Source organism: Podarcis cretensis (assembly GCF_951804945.1).
Source record: "Podarcis cretensis genome assembly, chromosome: 10".
Taxonomy (NCBI): Eukaryota; Metazoa; Chordata; class Lepidosauria; order Squamata; family Lacertidae; genus Podarcis; species Podarcis cretensis.
Window position 1 is genome coordinate 11661328 of NC_137179.1, and position 17941 is coordinate 11679268.

General features: G+C 43.4%; 1 protein-coding gene across 30 annotated transcripts in view; it reads left to right on the top strand.

Annotated features, from left to right (window-relative positions):
• The window catches only part of CELF2 (CUGBP Elav-like family member 2), a 561934-nt gene that overhangs the window by 503730 nt on the left and 40263 nt on the right, over positions 1-17941 (top strand). For 15 of the 30 annotated variants that reach the window (XM_079992647.1, XM_079992627.1, XM_079992629.1 and 12 more), the window contains 4 exons: positions 946-1104; positions 6671-6754; positions 6865-6928; positions 15394-15528. In XM_079992647.1, the coding sequence (XP_079848773.1) occupies positions 946-1104; positions 6671-6754; positions 6865-6928; positions 15394-15528 (442 nt within the window). The remainder of the gene's footprint in view (positions 1-945; positions 1105-6670; positions 6755-6864; positions 6929-15393; positions 15529-17941) is intronic. The other 15 variants (XM_079992637.1, XM_079992641.1, XM_079992639.1 and 12 more) reach the window with 1 other exon arrangement.

Below are 17941 nucleotides of genomic sequence, written 5' to 3' on the forward strand. Positions count from 1 at the left end.
TCTGAAATTCTTTTGTAATAAGACAGCTACAGTGGTACCTCCGGTTAAGAACTTAATTCATTCTGGAGGTCCGTTCTTAGCCTGAAACTGTTCTTAACCTGAGGTACCACTTTAGCTAATGGGGCCTCCCGCTGCCGCCGCTGCACGATTTCTGTTCTCATCCTGAAGCAAAGTTCTTAACCCAGGGTACTATTTCTGGGTTAGCGGAGTCTGTAACCTGAAGCGTCTGTAACCTGAAGCATCTATAACCCAAAGTACCACTGTACTTTGAGATCTTGTATAGAATGTCCTGAGAGATTGAAGTGTTCTCCTACTGGTTTCTTTATGCACATGAAAGCTCATACCAATAATAAACTTAGCTGGTCTCTAAGGTGCTACTGGAAGGAATTTTATTATTTTTTATATCTCAAGGGCTGCAGGATCCCCACCTCTTAAAGTGAGTAAGCAAGCCAGGATCATGAACCATAGTTTCATCTAGCTATAGTTTGCATTAACCAGATTGCCCCTCCCAAAGAAGTTCAAGTATAACAAGGAATCTACAACTTTCTCATTCTTCCTTCTTTCCCTCCCTCCCTCCCTTCTTCAGAACCAACGATACATAACAGAACTAGCTTTTCCTCAAAACAGAGTTTCAATTAATTAAACTATTTTAATTCAGCTAATGCTAACTTTAAACAATATATTAATGCTATCTCTAAAAAGATATTAAAGATTGTCCTATTGAATGCAGGAGTATCAAGCACTCCGAATCATTCCCTCTTTCGCTGTTGAGTTGCATAGAAATCCAAACTTTTGCACACCTTTACATGAGTCATTTAATCAATTAAATTAATACAGGTCATCTCAAGATGGTTTTGTGGGCGGGGAAACAGAAAAAGAAAAAAAAAAGACTCATGTAAATGTATGCTAGAATGAATTTTTTCCCACCAATCTGTCCAATCGCAGGGCTGTTCTTCACCAATAGTCGTGAAGTTTGCTGATACCCAAAAGGACAAGGAGCAGAGACGTTTACAACAGCAGCTGGCGCAACAAATGCAACAGCTCAACACTGCCACCTGGGGGAATCTTACAGGTCTTGGAGGACTTACGCCACAGTACCTGGCTGTAAGTAATCATTAAATTTGATTACGAGCACTTTCAAAGCAAACTTGCGATACTTAGCAGAATATATATTTAAGCATAGCAGGGAATATCTGTTTCATTAAGCTGTCATGTAAATTGACAGCACTGTGTTAAGGACGGCAGCAAGGGCTGAAGAGAAATTTGGGGAAATGATCCACATGCATTTTCTCAAATTTACATGGTTACATTTCACAATCTGAATTTCAAATGCTGATGCTTAAGTGAAATTCTGAGTGAATGCTCAGTTTTTTAAGGTGCGGTATGTTCAGGTGTGCAGATATGAGTGTGAGTGTCAGAGAGCTGATCTATTTGATACTGGTACTATTTCAATGGCAAATATGGTGTGGTTCACTGTGGTTTGTGCTGCTGTGGTTTGTTGGTTGGCTTGTTCGTTTTGTTTTGTTTTGCTTCGTTTTGTTTTGTCTGAAACACTCAGTTCTGCATATGTCTCTCCTTCAGTCCTGTCACATATATATATTGCCAGCAACCAAAAACTATATTCCTGAAAGTTGAATATGAACCTTTCAGAGAAATTAAAAGATCCCTGACATTCTTAATTATATGTGCAATTCTGGCTATTTTTTGGAATCCAGACCCCTTCTATTTGAAATCCTGTACATTTCATACATACATTTCATGTTACCCTTCATTTCATTTTGAAATGTTCCCTCTGAGAATGGCTATTTGCAAAAATGCTCTGTAAGCTAACAGCACAATCCTACGTAATGTCTACTCAGAAGTAAGTCCTGTTGAGTTCTGTGGGGTTCATGCCTAAGACCTTGCAACCTAACATTGCAATTTCTCTGTATATTTACTGAGAAACAAGTCTCACTAAACTCAATGAAGCTTACTTTTGAGTAGGCATGTATCAGATGTCACTGTAAATTATGTTTGTTTCACTCCACAAGGTCTCCTTTGCATGGCAGAAGGTGAGCAAGTTGATGATCAAAACTTTATTTGCACTTTGTAAGGAAAATGAAAAAGACAAATTTATTTGAAAAACGATTGGAGGGAGATTGCTCACTTTCTGTAATGCAGAGATATGAAATGATGGATGCATTTGGATAAGAGTGTTCACCGTGATGTATTTGAGGGAGGAAATTTGCCCCTCAGTGGGCTGCAGACTCCTTATTTTAGCAGTAGGGATTTAGCCATCCTAAATGTCTTGCACTTGTACACATGGTTCAAAACATGCATGCATCACAAACTTTAAAATCAGAGTTTTAAAAAAATTAATGTGCAAAAAGGCAAAATGCTCACATTTTGGAACTTTTTGCCAAAACTGCAGAAGATATAAGGAAAGCTACCACTCTTCCTTTGCCCATTCAGTCTGAGCAGGGGTATTTACCGTATTTTTCGCTCTATAAGACGCACCAGACCACAAGACGCACCTAGTTTTTGGAGGAGGAAAACAAGAAAAAAAATATTCTGAATCTCAGAAGCCAGAACAGCAAGAGGGATCGCTGCGCAGTGAAAGCAGCAATCCCTCTTGCTGTTCTGGCTTCAGGGATAGCTGCGCAGCCTGCATTCGCTCCATAAGGCGCACACACATTTCCCCTTACTTTTTAGGAGGGAAAAAGTGAGTCTTATAGAGCAGAAAATACGGTATTTATCTCTTGCACACAGAATTCCTCCCCACGTCTCTGTTGCATGTACTTGAATGGGTCTGTGCATGAAAACATCAGCTTAATATGAGCTGCAAAGGGGTTCTCCAAAGTAGCAAAATCTCAAATGTGGAGCGTTTGATCCCTGGCATCTGGGTTTAACTAGATCACAGGTAGCAGGACTGGAGCATACCTTTGCTTAAGACCAGGGTTTTTTTCAGCAGGGGGCCGGTCCACTGTCCCTCAGACCTTGGGGGGGGGCAGACTATATTTTGAAAGGGAAAAAAAATGAACAAATCCCTATGCCCCACAAATAACCCAGAGATGCACACATTCTACTCATGTAAAAACACCAGGCAGGCCCCACAAATAACCCAGAGATGCATTTTAAATAAAAGAATACATTCTACTCATGTAAAAACACGCTGATTCCTGGACCGTCCATGGGCCAGATTTAGAAGATGATTGGGCCAGATCCGGCCCCCGGGCCTTAGTTTGCCTACCCATGCTTAAGATTCTGGAGTAGAGAACCAGCATCACTCACACTAGGCAATACCTGGATGAATGGACCAGGGGTCTGTCCCATGACAGAAATGTTAATGGAGGAAGAAGAAAGGCACTTATGCTACAATCTTATATGTACTTACCTGGAAGTGAGCTCACTGTATTTGGTGGGGCTTACTTCTGAATAGACATGGGATAGCTCAGTCAGTAGAGCATGAGGCTCACAGGGTCAGGGGTTCTAGCCCCACATTGGGCTAAAGATTGCAATTGCAAGGGGATAGACTAGATGCCTCTCGGAGCACCTTCCAACTCTCGAGTTCTGTGTAGAGCTCAGGGGCAAAGAAGAAAGTGCTGTACACAGAGAACATCCCAGGTTCCCGATATGTCCCATCTGAAATCTTGGAAATCTGCTGGTAGTCATTGTAGATGAGATGGGCCCAGTGGTCTGAGTCAGGTTTAAGGAAGCTGCCTATGCTCTTCTGGATTATGCTGCTACTTGCAAGAGGAGCTGATCCTTCCCAGATTGTTGTAAATTTATTCTTCACCATCCAGACCATAGCTGTCAACTTTTCCCTTTTCTTGCAAGGAATACTATTCGGAATAAGGGAATTTCCCTTTAAAAAAGGGAAAAGTTGACAGCTATGGTCCAGACTCCAAACCAAAAGTAGGCCTAGCCAAGTGAAAAACAGTTGAGGAAAGAAGGAATTTGTAGGGAAGAATCAGAAGGCATGGGAGAGGTCAAGAAGAAGAGGAGGAGAAGAGTTTGGATTTGATATCCCGCTTTATCACTACCCTAAGGAGTCTCAAAGTGGTTAACAATCTCCTTTCCCTTCCTCCCCCACAACAAACACTCTATGAGGTGAGTGAGGCTGAGAGACTTCAGAGAAGTGTGACTGGCCCAAGGTCACCCAGCAGCTGCATGTGGAGGAGTGGAGACATGAACCCGGTTCACCAGATTACAAGTCTACCACTCTTAACCACTATACCACACTGGCTCTCTCAAGCACCCAGGCCCTCCCCAGCTGACCCACACTAGAATACCAGACTAAAAAATGGGACATTCTGAGTTCCAATCAGAAGTGTCCAGGATGTCCAGCTTAAATCAGGGCGGTTGTTGTTGTTTAGTCATTTAGTCGTGTCTGACTCTTCGTGACACCATGGACCAGAGCACGCCAGCCACTCCTGTCTTCCACTGCCTCCCGCAGTTTGGTCAGACTCTTGTTTATAGCTTCGAGAACACTGTCCAACACACGACAGTTGAGCAGTATGCATTACAGTACTGCATATGCATTCATTTAACATATAAACTTCATATTAAATAATTGGATATGAACTGATCAAGTGATTCCTTTGTGCACATTTTTCTGTCTCTGTGAGTCGGTTCCTTTCCATCATCCAAGCCATGATTTGGAGTGTTGGGAAGGAGCCCACAGAGTACAGCAAGACAGGGCAGGATCAACCAGGACGTTATAGAGTCAGGGTAATATGCACTTATATAAAACCACACGTACAGAGGAGCTGAATACAATATTCAGATTTGCATTCGTTCCTCATTTTGCACAACTTATTCTCAGGTGTTGGGAGGCACAAAAAGCCTGTATTGGACCTCCCACTCCTAACCATTCAGCCACCCTTCCTCCATCCCCCTAGCTTCTAAGTTTTGCATTATCCAAATAATGCATTGGATCCAGGCTATGTTAGTCAGGCTTAGTTCAAAGTGAAATCGGTTGGTCCCACAGGTTTTGATAGGAGCTGAGTTCAACTAACTGAGTGGATGGATCCAAACCATTTTAAACCTATTCTCACAGTAGTAAGGACTAGAAACTTGAATTTGTTTGGGGGTTTTTAAAGGAAATGCAAGCAGGGAATACACATAGCTCTGTGTGAAGTTAAGCCCACAGCCCCTCTCAGAATGGTTTGGTCTTGTGCCTTTAAAACCCTTCTTTCCCCCAGATTCAGATCATAGCAGATGTTCCTTTATTGTGTTGATACAGACAGTTGCCACTCCAGTAGAAAACGGTGCAAAAATGGGCCGGCGATATCTTTGTAGGGGATCGTCTTTTCACTGGCTTCCTGATGAAGAATTTTGCCTACCTTGAAAGGCAGCAGCCCAATTCACACATTACTCAGATGTGCTGCATTTCCATGGTGACAGCGGAGCAAGGTTGCACTTCCAGCCCCCATAATATCACAGCTACTTTCTGCAATAATTGCAGGCAGCACTTGATTTTCTCCAGAGGAAGCCCTCTACTCGTGCATCTGCTCACATGAACCCGCTCTCCATGATTGTGCAGTCGTTTCCGTCACACAGAGCCTCTACACCCACGTAGGTGCTGGCTTAATCGTAGGGATTTCTCTGCAAACATCCATGTGCGACATGCAATTAATTCTAAACGCAGGTGCAATGTAGGGGGCTTAAAGCTTGTCCCAGCTCCACAGTCAACAGGGAAATGCTGTGTGCATGCAGAAGGCATGAATGGAGCTTGTATACAGCTTAACGTTACAAACTATGGAATGCATTGTGGGGGGTTAGACTAGATGACCCATGGTGTCCCTTCCAGTTCTACAATTCTATGATTCAATGGCCCTGTGAAAGATGTTGCCTCGCCTCACTTTGTATGACTTTTTTGCATAACACGAGCAGTACCTGTATCCCTTTTGGGGCAGGATGTGCTGAACACGATGAGGAGAATACCCTGGGTGGGAAGGTCAGGATTTAAATTTAACAATAAATAAACACAGCCAAGCAGACCATAATATGCAGTGGGGAATCGCAGGGTGAGAATGTCTGGATCTGTGCATATCTGTCGCTAGAGCCTGGTCTGCACATGCCTGAATATCTGTACACTTGATGTCTGTACACTGAACGACTTGTATACGTGAATTGTATCCATTGGAAAACAATGCATTTGCATCACCGTAAATGTTCTGTTTGTGGTGTCATGTCTCTAGTGGGCCGGTCACACATGCAGGTCACCACCTGATGTCGCAATTGTCAGGTAGTAAGCGTGCATCTGTGCGCATAGCGCTCTGCGTGGCTTCTTTGGCTTGCCTGTGCAAATGCAGATCTGGGAGAAAGAGGGGCTCCTTACTTTCAGGGGTGCCCAAAATACTATTCAGCACAGGGTCCTCAAGCCCTTTGACTTAGCATTTCCCCTCAGGCATGCTGGATGAAGCAAAGTTGTGCACTCTCACCTGAACATACACCACAAAATATGCCCGAGCGATAAGTCTCTGTTTTAAGTGGGGAGGTGGAAAAATAGACTGTGATTGACGGAGATGAGTTATGGTAACTGCTAGACTGCAGAGGGCAATGATTAGTCACGCTACGCCGGGCTGAAATAGATTTAACACCTGGCTGTTAAAAAGAGTAAATTGATTAATTGTTTTAAAGCAGCAATGTTATTGAGTTTCCCCAGTGTCTGTGTGTTTCTTAATAGAGATTAGACATTAATATGGATTTACAGCATCGACTCTGGGGACCTTCATTTCAACACCAGGCAGAAGCAAGAGACTGTATAAATGTAAAGGAAACTATAAGTATCCCAAATTTAATTTGATTCAGATAATTTTGTTTTAATCTTTAACTTGTTGCGTTATTAACCTCATTAATGTTGTTGTTGTTAATTTGCAGCTTCTGCAGCAAGCAACCTCCTCCAGTAACTTGGGTGCCTTCAGCGGCATTCAACAAATGGCTGGTGAGTTGCAGCTTTCTTGTTAATCCATTTCTTTCTTTTTTTCCCTCCTCCTTTTGTCTTGCTTCTTTGTTGTTTGAGCTCTGTCCCCAAGGGGTCTTAAGAATATCCAGCCACTTAAGAGAGCTTCCATGTGGGTGTCTGTTGTTGCATGGGTACTGCTCACGCATGCAAAAGTTTTTGCAGTGTTCGAGGGTATCAGTGGCATTAAAATACTACCCCCACCACCAACATTTTGCCCAAATTTACTCTTTCCACCAGGCATGTCCAAAGTGCATTTCGGGGGGCCTAATCTGGCCTGCCAGTTGATTTAATTTGGCCCACGTGGCACTATACAGTCATACCTCATGTTACGTCCGCTTCATGTTACGTTCTTTCAGTTTACATCCCACGGCAACCTGGAAGTACCGGAAAGGGTTACTTCTGGGTTTCGCTGCTCGCGCATGTGCAGAAGTGCAAAATGACGTCACGCGCATGCGCAGAAGTCGCGAATCGCAACCCGTGCATGCACAGACGCGCCACTGCGGGTTGCGTTACTTTCATGTTGCGAACGGGCCTCCGGAACGGATCCCATTCACAACCAGAGGTACCACTGTATGTCCTGGGGTAAAATCCTTTGGGGTTAAATTGTTTTTTTTAAAAAAAAACCCAGCTTTTGGCGGCCCTCACGCATGTTCCCTTCATCAAATCTGGCCCTCTTTGGAACAAGTTTGGGCACCCCTGCTTTCCACAATCAAACCTGCGAAGTTAAAACAAAAACCAACACCTATTGTCAGTTACTTCTCTGTGACCCATTTCCAATATTAAGCCTCTGTCTGGAAGCACCTTAAATTTAAGCATATGGCTTGATGCTTCAGGGTGTGCAAGAGATGCCTATCATCTTGTGCTGAATCAGTTTGAAATGTCTCCTCCGGTTTATGTTCTGCAGTCAGTTGCCTATTGTTTCCAGAGTTGTATCTTAGCAAGCAATGTTAAAAAGAGCCTTGCTGGGGTCCGGCTCTCACATTCCACTTCATCCATGCAGCATTGTCCTCCAACCATTGCTTGTCCCACAGTTTTCCTATGCTCTGAAAACCCAAGTAGGGGAGAGACATCAATGGCATATAGGGAATCTCTGGATTTGGAGAGCAGGAAGTGTTGGTATAAGCTTTTAAGTATCTTTAAACTGTACATTTATGAGTATGTCTAAAAGAAGGAAGTGTGCAAAATAACCCCCGTTTTCCTTTTCTTGGCCACTCGCCCATGCTAACAGTTTGTTAGTGGTCGGGAGACCTGCTCATCCTTGCTCCTGTTTTGTAGTTCTTAAGGCATATTCCAACAGAGAAAATTCCTTTCTAATCTCCGGTGAGAAGTGTTTGCGAGTTCTGTGCAATCAAGTTCATGATAGTCTCGGGCAAGTTTGATAATAAGAAACAGGTATAAGAAGGTCATGACATTCTTAAGGGCATCTGAAATTACAGAACCTACCTTTTGATAACATGTGCCCTGGTGCCCATTTACAGCCACTGGAAACTAACTAAATACCTTTTGGATTTCACGAAGAAGTACCCTGCAACATTACAAAGCAGGGTATAGTTTTGTTTTTTTATTTTAAAGCACATAATCGTTTGGTCCAGGACTGGGGAGGGGAAGAAGGGAATAATCAAAAGAAAGTAACTGGAAAGCAAGAAAGACAAAGGATAACTTGAAAGGCATTTAGACGGACGGCTACTCAGTAATGAACTGTGTGCTGGTAGTAACCAATGTATAGTGATTAATAAAAGGTCGTTCCAGCTGGGTGACCTACCATGCTAACTTAACGTGGTGTGAGAGGATTGTGTTATAAGCACACACAAATGAGCACAAATGCGCATTGTGCCTGCCATGCAAAAGTGTTGAAAGCCTATTTGCTGCCCCTCTGCACGGTTTGTTTAACATTTCTCACAAAAGCACAAACCCCTCCCTTAGCCCCATTGTCATCAAATTGGCGTGGTAGTTTATTTTTAATTATGCTCTGACTAAATCAGCAAATTAGTGGTGCTTTCCTCTCCAGCCTCGCAATGCAGGAAAGGGCTTAAGCTATCCGCGGTTCCTCCCTTTTCTTCTTCTCCTCCTCCTCCTCCTCCTTTTTCTTCTTTTATTAATGCTTTGCTTTTGAATGGATCTTGAAGTACGCCTATGAAAAAGAGATGAGCTACTCCCCATTGGCACTGTGCGCTTCATCCTTACAATATGCCATTATTGCACTGGCACCAGAGACTAATGCAGAATCCGCTGTCTGACAATATAAATTGGCCCACAGATGACAATATCTCTGAGTTATTTTCTCTGGCTCAGATCCGTTGGCAAGCACTTGCGGCTTCTATTATGTTACACTCATAATCTAGCGCAGGTTTTTTTTCTTTCCCCGTCATCAAAAATATATCTTAATACGATAAACAACATTTTCACAGTTGGCGTTTTTTGGAACTGGCTTTGAGCTTTAAAGGCTGCCGATAATGTTTGGCTTTGGTTAGCCCTGTAGAATGAATGAAGAATGGAGCGACGGAAGAGGGAAACGGCGCTGGAGATTTTCCTGTCTAATACAAGTACAGCCATACTGCGTTGCCGGAATTATGGCCCATTGTTGGAACAGCTTGAGACTGGTTCTTCCGATCCCCACATTTTACTGCCGTCTCTGCCAGTTTGTTACCAGTGGTCTCTTGACATAGACTTCAACTTTTCCAAACATCCTCAACACCAACTTGCAATATGGAGCCCCTTTTCTGTTTCATTTTGCCAGATGATTGTCTTCCAGTTCTGCTGGTCATTTCTTCCACTGCCGCCCGCCTCCCTCTTTGCCTTCCTTAAAGTGACAAATAAAAGGAAACTTTGGTGCCACTACAGCAAATTGTTTTAGGAAATGATGTGCACAACGTAGATTAGATCTCTGGGCGGTGTTTGGTAGTAGATTGGCAAGGCTTTCTGGTTCCCAGTTGTTCAGCAATAGCAACTACAAAATGAATTTTCCCACTTAACTTAGGCTGAAATGATGAACATTTTGGGGTAACCAGGAGTGGATTTTTGTGTGAGCTCAGTTCTGGTACTGAAAACAAACTCCTAGACACTTGCGTGTGCCCAGAGGCAATCCTAACTCTGTGTCTTTGGCTGTGTTGTTAAGAAAAGTTTTCTAAGGAAACAAAATGGTTGTCCTGCCAAAGTATGTAATATTGTGCTTATTGTTTTGGCTGTTTTGCCCAATTTGTGTGAATGCCTACATTATTCTCTGAAAGAAGAAAGACTATAAAAGCAACAGGTCTGTTTTTTGTGGGGAGGGAAATTGATGCAGTATTGATTGTTTCCTTTCCCTCCCTTTAATAATGAAAGTAGGATAGAATCAAGATATCATGAAAGCGACATGAGAAATGCTCTGTGGTTAGACCAAATGCTACCACAGCCAGTGGCTGGTCAATTGTGCCTGATAGGCATCATCACTAGGGAAATAGTGATTTGTGGCTTAAAACAGGGCAAGAAGTCTCCCTGAATAGAGTCTGGCCCAAAAGAGGTGGCAGAACTGACAGCAGCTCACTGTGACCTGTTTGCAAAGCATTTTGAGGATGAATTTGCTTGCAACCCCCCGGGATCCTGACTCTGCTGTTACAGCAGAATCTGGACGCTCAAGGGGTGTCCAGAGCTCTGTTCGGTCCTGTTGTGTTGAATGAGTTTCAGTTTGTACGGTTCAAGAATGTGGACAAGATGCTTGTATCGCTCAGGGCGACCACTTGTGCTCAGGACCCTTGCCCCTGTTAGATGCTAAACACTAGCAGCCAGGCGATAATGCCTTCCTGCAAGAGGTGGCGGTCCCTGCCTGTTTGTTGTTGTTGTTGTTGTTTACTTGTTTAGTCGTTTAGTCGTGTCCGACTCTTCGTGACCCCCTGGACCAGAGCACGCCAGGCCCTCCTGTCTTCCACTGCCTCCCACAGTTTGGTCAAACTCATACTGGTAGCTTCGAGAACACTGTCCAACCATCTCGTCCTCTGTCGTCCCCTTCTCCTTGTGCCCTCAATCTTCCCCAACATCAGGGTCTTTTCCAGGGAGTCTTCTCTTCTCATGAGGTGGCCAAAGTATTGGAGTCTCAGCTTCAGGATCTGTCCTTCCAGTGAGTGCACAGGGCTGATTTCCTTCAGATGGATATGTTTGATCTTCTTGCAGTCCATGGGAAACTCAAGAGTCTCCTCCAGCACCATAATTCAAAATTCAGACTTTGGACATGCCTGGGCTAGGTTCTTGAGTGGGTGGTTGCAGATTGCCCTGCAGGTTTCACAACTCAAGTTTCACAACTCAGATCTCCGATTGTGCTTGTGTTTTAACCGGCCTGCATGAGTGACTCTGCAGTGGTGCTACATGGCTTTCCTGTGAATGTGCTAATGGGCCTTATGAGAGGGTTTTGCAGCCATCCATCTGCCAGTTTTTAACAGGCCTGATTGGCAAGCGGCTGTAACAACTGACATCTGTTCGTGCTTATTGATATGTAGATTTATGGTAATTGCTCTGAACAATAAGACATGAAATTACCTAAGGTGAACATTAAATTAAATTTTCATGGCCCCTCTTCCTTATAAATATGTTGTTGTTGGGGTTTTTTTTTAAAAAAAATTACATTTCAAACAGGCATATTGTGCATCTGTTATGAACATAATTTAATTGTATTTTTAATCTGCCAAGCTGCAAAATCAAAGTTGGGATTCTTGCTGTCCGTAATATTGGGCAAGTTTTGTTAGCTTACTGGTATATTACCGAACGCAGAGTCAGATTCTACTTTTATTCGCAACGTTTTTCTCGCATCATAAAGATTAAGATTTGTTTAGTTTCCAGCAGCTTATTCCCAGAAGGCAGAAGGGGTGTGCGAGGCTGTTTGCGCCACTCTGTCTATCAGGCTGTGCTTTAGAGTTTTAAGTGATTTGCATTTCTTCAGAGAGTGCTGCATTTGTGGAATGTTCAACGGTTTCAAAGAAAAATGATCACATTATTTTCTGTCCGGCTCTGCTGTGGGATATAAGGCGGTGGGGAGGGGGAACCAAACACCCGGGGTGCAATGTGAAATTCAGGAATGCGAGAGAGGCAGCAAGTGCGGCCCGCGAAAGTACAATGCAGTCACTTCCAAGGACTGGGAAATCATTGCATTGCCTTAGAAATTACCGTATTATTCAGTGTATAAGACTAGGTTATTGTATTAAAATATAATCCAGTCAGGAGCGGAATATAGAAAAACAACTAGAACTAAACCAGGCCAGGTGGAAAAACCACTTGCCCCCAAGAAATCTTCCTGAAAGGGAAAGTGTTCAATGCACAAGAAGAAGAAGCCTAAGAATGTTAAAATGGGACACCGAAAGCTGTCGGACTGGAAAAATGAATTTCTCAAAGCTATTTAAGCTGTTGGAGAATTCAAACACGAAAAACTCCAGTACAACAACCCAAAATAAGAGCCAAAGCCCAAGCATATTTTAAAAAAAGCATCAACAGGTCAAAACCTAGTATTAAAATATTGTGCCAAAAACTTGGTGTTGTCTTATGTACACAGATAGTGGAGAGGTGGGATGGGTGATTGGTGGCTGCTGCAAGCACAAATATTGTCTGTGGTGTTTTTTGCGGGTGATTGGTGGGTGCTGCAAGGTCCGTTGGCTATTGGCTGCTGCAGCAATTGGGCGGGCGATTGTTGCTTGCTCTCGGTGAGCGTGCAGACGATTGGTGGCTTCGCTGATGTGTGTGCGATCTGCTGTTGCGTTCCTGTGGGTGAGCGATTTTCGGCAACCCCCTCCCACCCAAAAAATAAAGCTCAACAAGTCTGGGCCACAACCCCCCCTCCCGAAAAAAAAGTCCAACAACTCTGAGCAATCTCCCCCCATTTTCTATATTTGGAGTCCCGAAAAAGTACAGTAGCTCAGAGATGGAGCACTTGGCTTTGCATACAAGATTCAATCCCTGGTATCTCCAGGCATGGCTGAGAAAAGCTCCTGTCTGAACCTTGGAGAGCCACTGTCAGACCATGCAGATGACATGAGCTAGATGGCCAGTGGTCTGACTCCTTTGCAGGTTGCTTTGCTTTCGTTTTTGTTTTTATTTCCCCTCTTCTTCTCCACAATCTTCATTTTCCATTTTCCTCCGCAATCAGGAGTACCAGAGATTACCCCTTAAAACAGCAGTTCTCAGGCTGCGGGTCCCCAGATGTTGTTGGACTACAACTCCCATCATCCCTGACCACTGGTCATGCTGGCTAGGAATGATGGGAGTTGTAGTCCAACAACATCTGGGGACCCACAGGTTGAGAAACACTGCTTTAAAGTAAGAAAAGGTAAACACACCTGATGGCCTCCGACCTGGATGGCTTAAAAAGAGGGTTAGGCAAATTCATGGAGGACCAGGCTATCTGCGGCTACTAACCACGAGGGCTGTGTCCTCCCTTCACTGTCTAAGGCATCATGCCTCTGAATACCAGTTTCTGGGAATCGCAGAGTGCTTATGCACTCAGGTCGTGCTTGCAGACTTCTCATAGGCCTCTAGTTGGCCACTGTGAGAACAGGAGGGTGGACTAGATGAGCCGTTGGCCTGATCCAACAGTATCTTCTTAAGTTCTTCCGTTCAGTATCCAGCCAGGCCATGTGTGCAAAAAATAGGTGTGCTAGAGTAGAATGTGCACAAAAATGCATGCATTGGTGACCAGAACATATAAAATGTGTTGTGTTCAGTGAAAAGCACTTTGCAAAATTGGCCAAATCTGTAGACAAAAATTAGGAGAAATTATATGTGTGTGTGTGTGTGTGTGTGTGTGTGTGTGTGTGTGTGCTAATTGCTGAGGAAATGTTGAGAACTGATTTAAAGAATGGAAAAATGAGAAAATCAGAATTGGCATTTCCATCCATCCCTAGTTGCAGAAGGGGCTATGCAATTATTGAGTGGAGCTTCACATTTTAACTAAGAACAGGCATCTTCCATCCAAGGTATCACAGCCTCACTCATTCTGGCATGTATACATCAGATAAGATTTCTTCCTTAGTAACTGCCCTGGGAGATTATTCCATGACTGCAGCACCTCCAGAGTCAGTCCTAATGCAGGTACCCGAAGAAAGGTCTCCGTTGAAGATTTTACCATATTGGCAGACACAGATGGAGAAAAGTGGTTTTCTAAGTATCCTGCTCTCATGCCTCCAACTATATTAAGCCCATAGCAGCATCTGCTAGATCTTCATGCTGAACTAATGCCAAGTCCCACTGAGGATGGTTGCATCTTGTCTGGTGCCAAGTTCTTTGCACAATCTGCTTCCTAGCATCACACCTAAAAACATCTAGGACTTTTTTTTCCAGGTTCTTATAATTTTCCATTATCTCTGTGCCTGTAAAGAACAACCACACACACCAATTATTTCTCAACTATTTAAAATGCAGCGTGAGGTCTTCTAGCCGTTGTTGTTTCTGCAGGTTATTATTAAGTTTACCACTTCTTAAGTAGCTTAAGAAACCTGGCCGAAATATCACTGAAAGTCTTTGGCTCCCCCCAGTGCCCAAGTCATTACTACATATGTGACCAGAATGTTCCTGATAATTCTGTTTCCCAGTGGAGTCTCCCATCAAGAATTGTCTTTGGCAAAAACTGTCGCTATAGATACTGCTGACCTGATGTATTGGTCTGCTGACAGGACAGGCTCTGACTTCATCTGCAGCGGATTCATTTTATCTTCACGAGTGGGAAAATGTAGAAATGGGAAGCTTGCCATAACTGAATCACGAAGCTTACTGGGCGTTTGAAAAGGGCTGCGTTATGTTATTTGATGCACACTTTGACAGGCAACTCTGAGCCACCCAAATTTGGTTGTTTCTGTGTCGTTAGCGGGAAGAAGGGGCCACAGCTAGGGAGACGAGACAGAATGAAAGTCGAATCCTTGTTCTCTCTCTAGCACAATGGATCTCAGCTAGCAGGATTGAGAAATATCGCTGCCTCAGAACACAGAAAGCTCTCACCAGGCAGCATAGAGAAAGCTAGGCTAGATGGACCAATGTCTCAGCATAGATGGTTGAACCTTATGGGGAGCGAGTGAGAGTTGGTTTGTCACAGGTGGATTACAGGGCATAAATGTAAATCTATTTTGTGTATATTTTATTGGTGGGTTAGCAACAACAACGAGTGCAAACATAACAAATACAAAGAAAACCATGAAAAGCATCGTAGCCTGGAAAAACAAATGTGCAAAGATATTGCACAGCAAATGGCCAGCTCATTTAAAACCATACAAAACCTTTATCCTCAAGAATGATGGAACTCACAGGTGGAGAAGGCTTTTCTTTTTCTATCTCTTTTATTATTTGTAAAGGGAATGTCGGTATCGCCCTATTTTGTCCATCCAAGAACAGGATAGAGTGGAGGCTCCCAGCTATATTCATTTAAAACAAAAAATGTGATTTGAATTTTGTAATCAAGCTCACCGCTGCAGTTTCCTTTTATGTTCTTTCTGCAGGAATGAATGCTTTACAGCTACAGAATTTGGCAACTCTAGCAGCTGCAGCTGCCGCCGCCCAAACCTCAGCTACCACCACCAATGCAAATCCTCTCTCCACAACAACCGGTGCCCTTGGCGCACTCACGAGTCCAGGTATGACCAAATGTGTGCATTGGGGGGGGGTGTCCTCTGTTGTTGTTTTTTCTACCTCCCATTTCTTCAGAAACTCTGAGACAGGTGTCAAAATAAGTCGCCGCCACATATTGAATGTGGATTGGTGAATGTGCCACAGGCTTGATCAGGTGTTGTTGTTTTTTAATAATAATAATAAAGGTTTTCTCAGGCTGACATGCCACCATAAATATAATGTCAGATAGCATTTTCTCAAGCATGAGTCCACTTCTTAAATGTTATTCTTGTGCTATGTACACGTGGCTTTATTCTGCCAGTCAAGTAGTAACTAAAATGCAACCTGGCGATTACTTGAAATTTTCAAAGCAGGATTCAGAATGCAAGCAAATGTCCAATGTAAACAAGCAGAGCTTTGCTTGTTTATTCAGACCCACAATTCCCAGTCTCTTAAGGAACCACGTGTCTTTCTTTTGCCAGAACTGCTTTTGCAATGCTCTCCTTTTACTTGTTTTTGATGTGTCATCTTTCCCCCTTCAGATTTCTTGTTTTCCTTTACTTCATTCTTGATACATCTCCCTGAAAAGATTTATTTGGAAGGGAAACAGGGTTGTGGTTGCTAAAGTTGGACCAAATGCTTAGAAGAAATTTGGCATAAATCTGTGCTAGGGCTGTCTGCAATGGCTAATATTTATCGAGGGATTTTGAGGAATAGAGTTTGGTTCTGTGGTGTCTGGTGCTTAAATAGACCAGTAGGTCACTGCAGACCAGTGCTCCTAGAGCAGCTGTTAACCCTGCTGTCAAGTTTTAAAGGACTCGATTCTAGATTATAAGGGCATCACACAATATATAACGAATATCTTGCACTTAGCAAATATTGACTTCTAAAAATATTAGGAATGGGGAGAAGCCTCCCTAATTTTCACTTCTCAAGTCCATAAATGAACTGAAACACAGCTGCCTTTCAAAATTCACACTTTTTGTAGTGCAGGTTTTCAAGATAAAAAGGTACAATTTGCATACATTGGTGAAAATAGCATTCAAAGTACATTGTCTTTAAAGAACATCACTTGCAAGAATGTGTATATCTGGTAAAAGTGGGGGGAAAGCGTGTGTGTTAGGATAAATTGTGAACTGAAATGCTGACAAGCTTGTGAGTACTTGTTTATATATAAAAAATGTAAACTGCAGCAGAAATGTGAATTGAACTGGACGTTAGAAAAATCGAATATTGAGAAAAACCAAAAATGAGCAATTAATCCATCCCTAAGAGATATTAATTCTGTATTATTCATTTGCTTGTTGGGTGATGGGGGGTATAATGTGGATATTTGTTTTACAGGTACTATGTGTTAATGTTTGACCACCACCAGAGTATTTGCAGCCACTGTATGGAGGCACCATTTGCATGGTTCACATACCTGCAGCTAGGTATGAGAGCCAGTGTGGTGTAGTGGTTAAGAGCGGTGGACTCGTAATCTGGTGAACCGGGTTCGCTTCCCCGCTCCTCCACATGCAGCTGCTGGGTGACCTTGGGCCAGTCACACTTCTTTGAAGTCTCTCAGCCCCACTCATCTCTCACAGAGGGTTTGTTGTGGGGGAGGAAGGGAAAGGAGAATGTTGGCCGCTTTGAGACTCCTTAAAGGGAGTGAAAAGCGGGATATCAAATCCAAACTCTTCTTCCTCTTCTTCTTCTACCTTAGTTCCCATGGTGGCAACAACCCTTTTCAGACCACAGCTGTCATGAGAATTGGGTTAACCATGTAAATGTTGCCCGCATTAGAGGTGCAGGTACATAGAAATGGCCACTCCACACAGCCTCAGCTGGGCTCTTGGGGCCACTGAACACACAAAGTAGAATCATAGAATCATAGAGTTGGAAGAGACCACAAGGGCCATCGAGTCCAACCCCCTGCCAAGCAGGAAACACCATCAGAGCACTCCTGACATATGGTTGTCAAGCCTCTGCTTAAAGACCTCCAAAGAAGGAGACTCCACCAGACTCCTTGGCAGCAAATTCCACTGTCGAACAGCTCTTACTGTCAGGAAGTTCTTCCTAATGTTTAGGCGGAATCTTCTTTCTTGTAGTTTGGAACCATTGCTCTGTGTCCGCTTCTCTGGAGCAGCAGAAAACAACCTTTCTCCCTCCTCTATGTGACATCTTTTTATATATTTGAACATGGCTATCATATCGCCCCTTAACCTCCTCTTCTCCAGGCTAAACATGCCCAGCTCCCTTAGCCATTCCTCATAAGGCATCGTTTCCAGGCCTTTGACCATTTTGGTTGCCCTCCTCTGGACACGTTCCAGTTTGTCAGTGTCCTTCTTGAACTGTGGTGCCCAGAACTGGACACAGTACTCCAGGTGAGGTCTGACCAGAGCAGAATACAGTGGCAGTATATTTTCCTTGGAACAAGAGGTGCATTTGCAATGATTT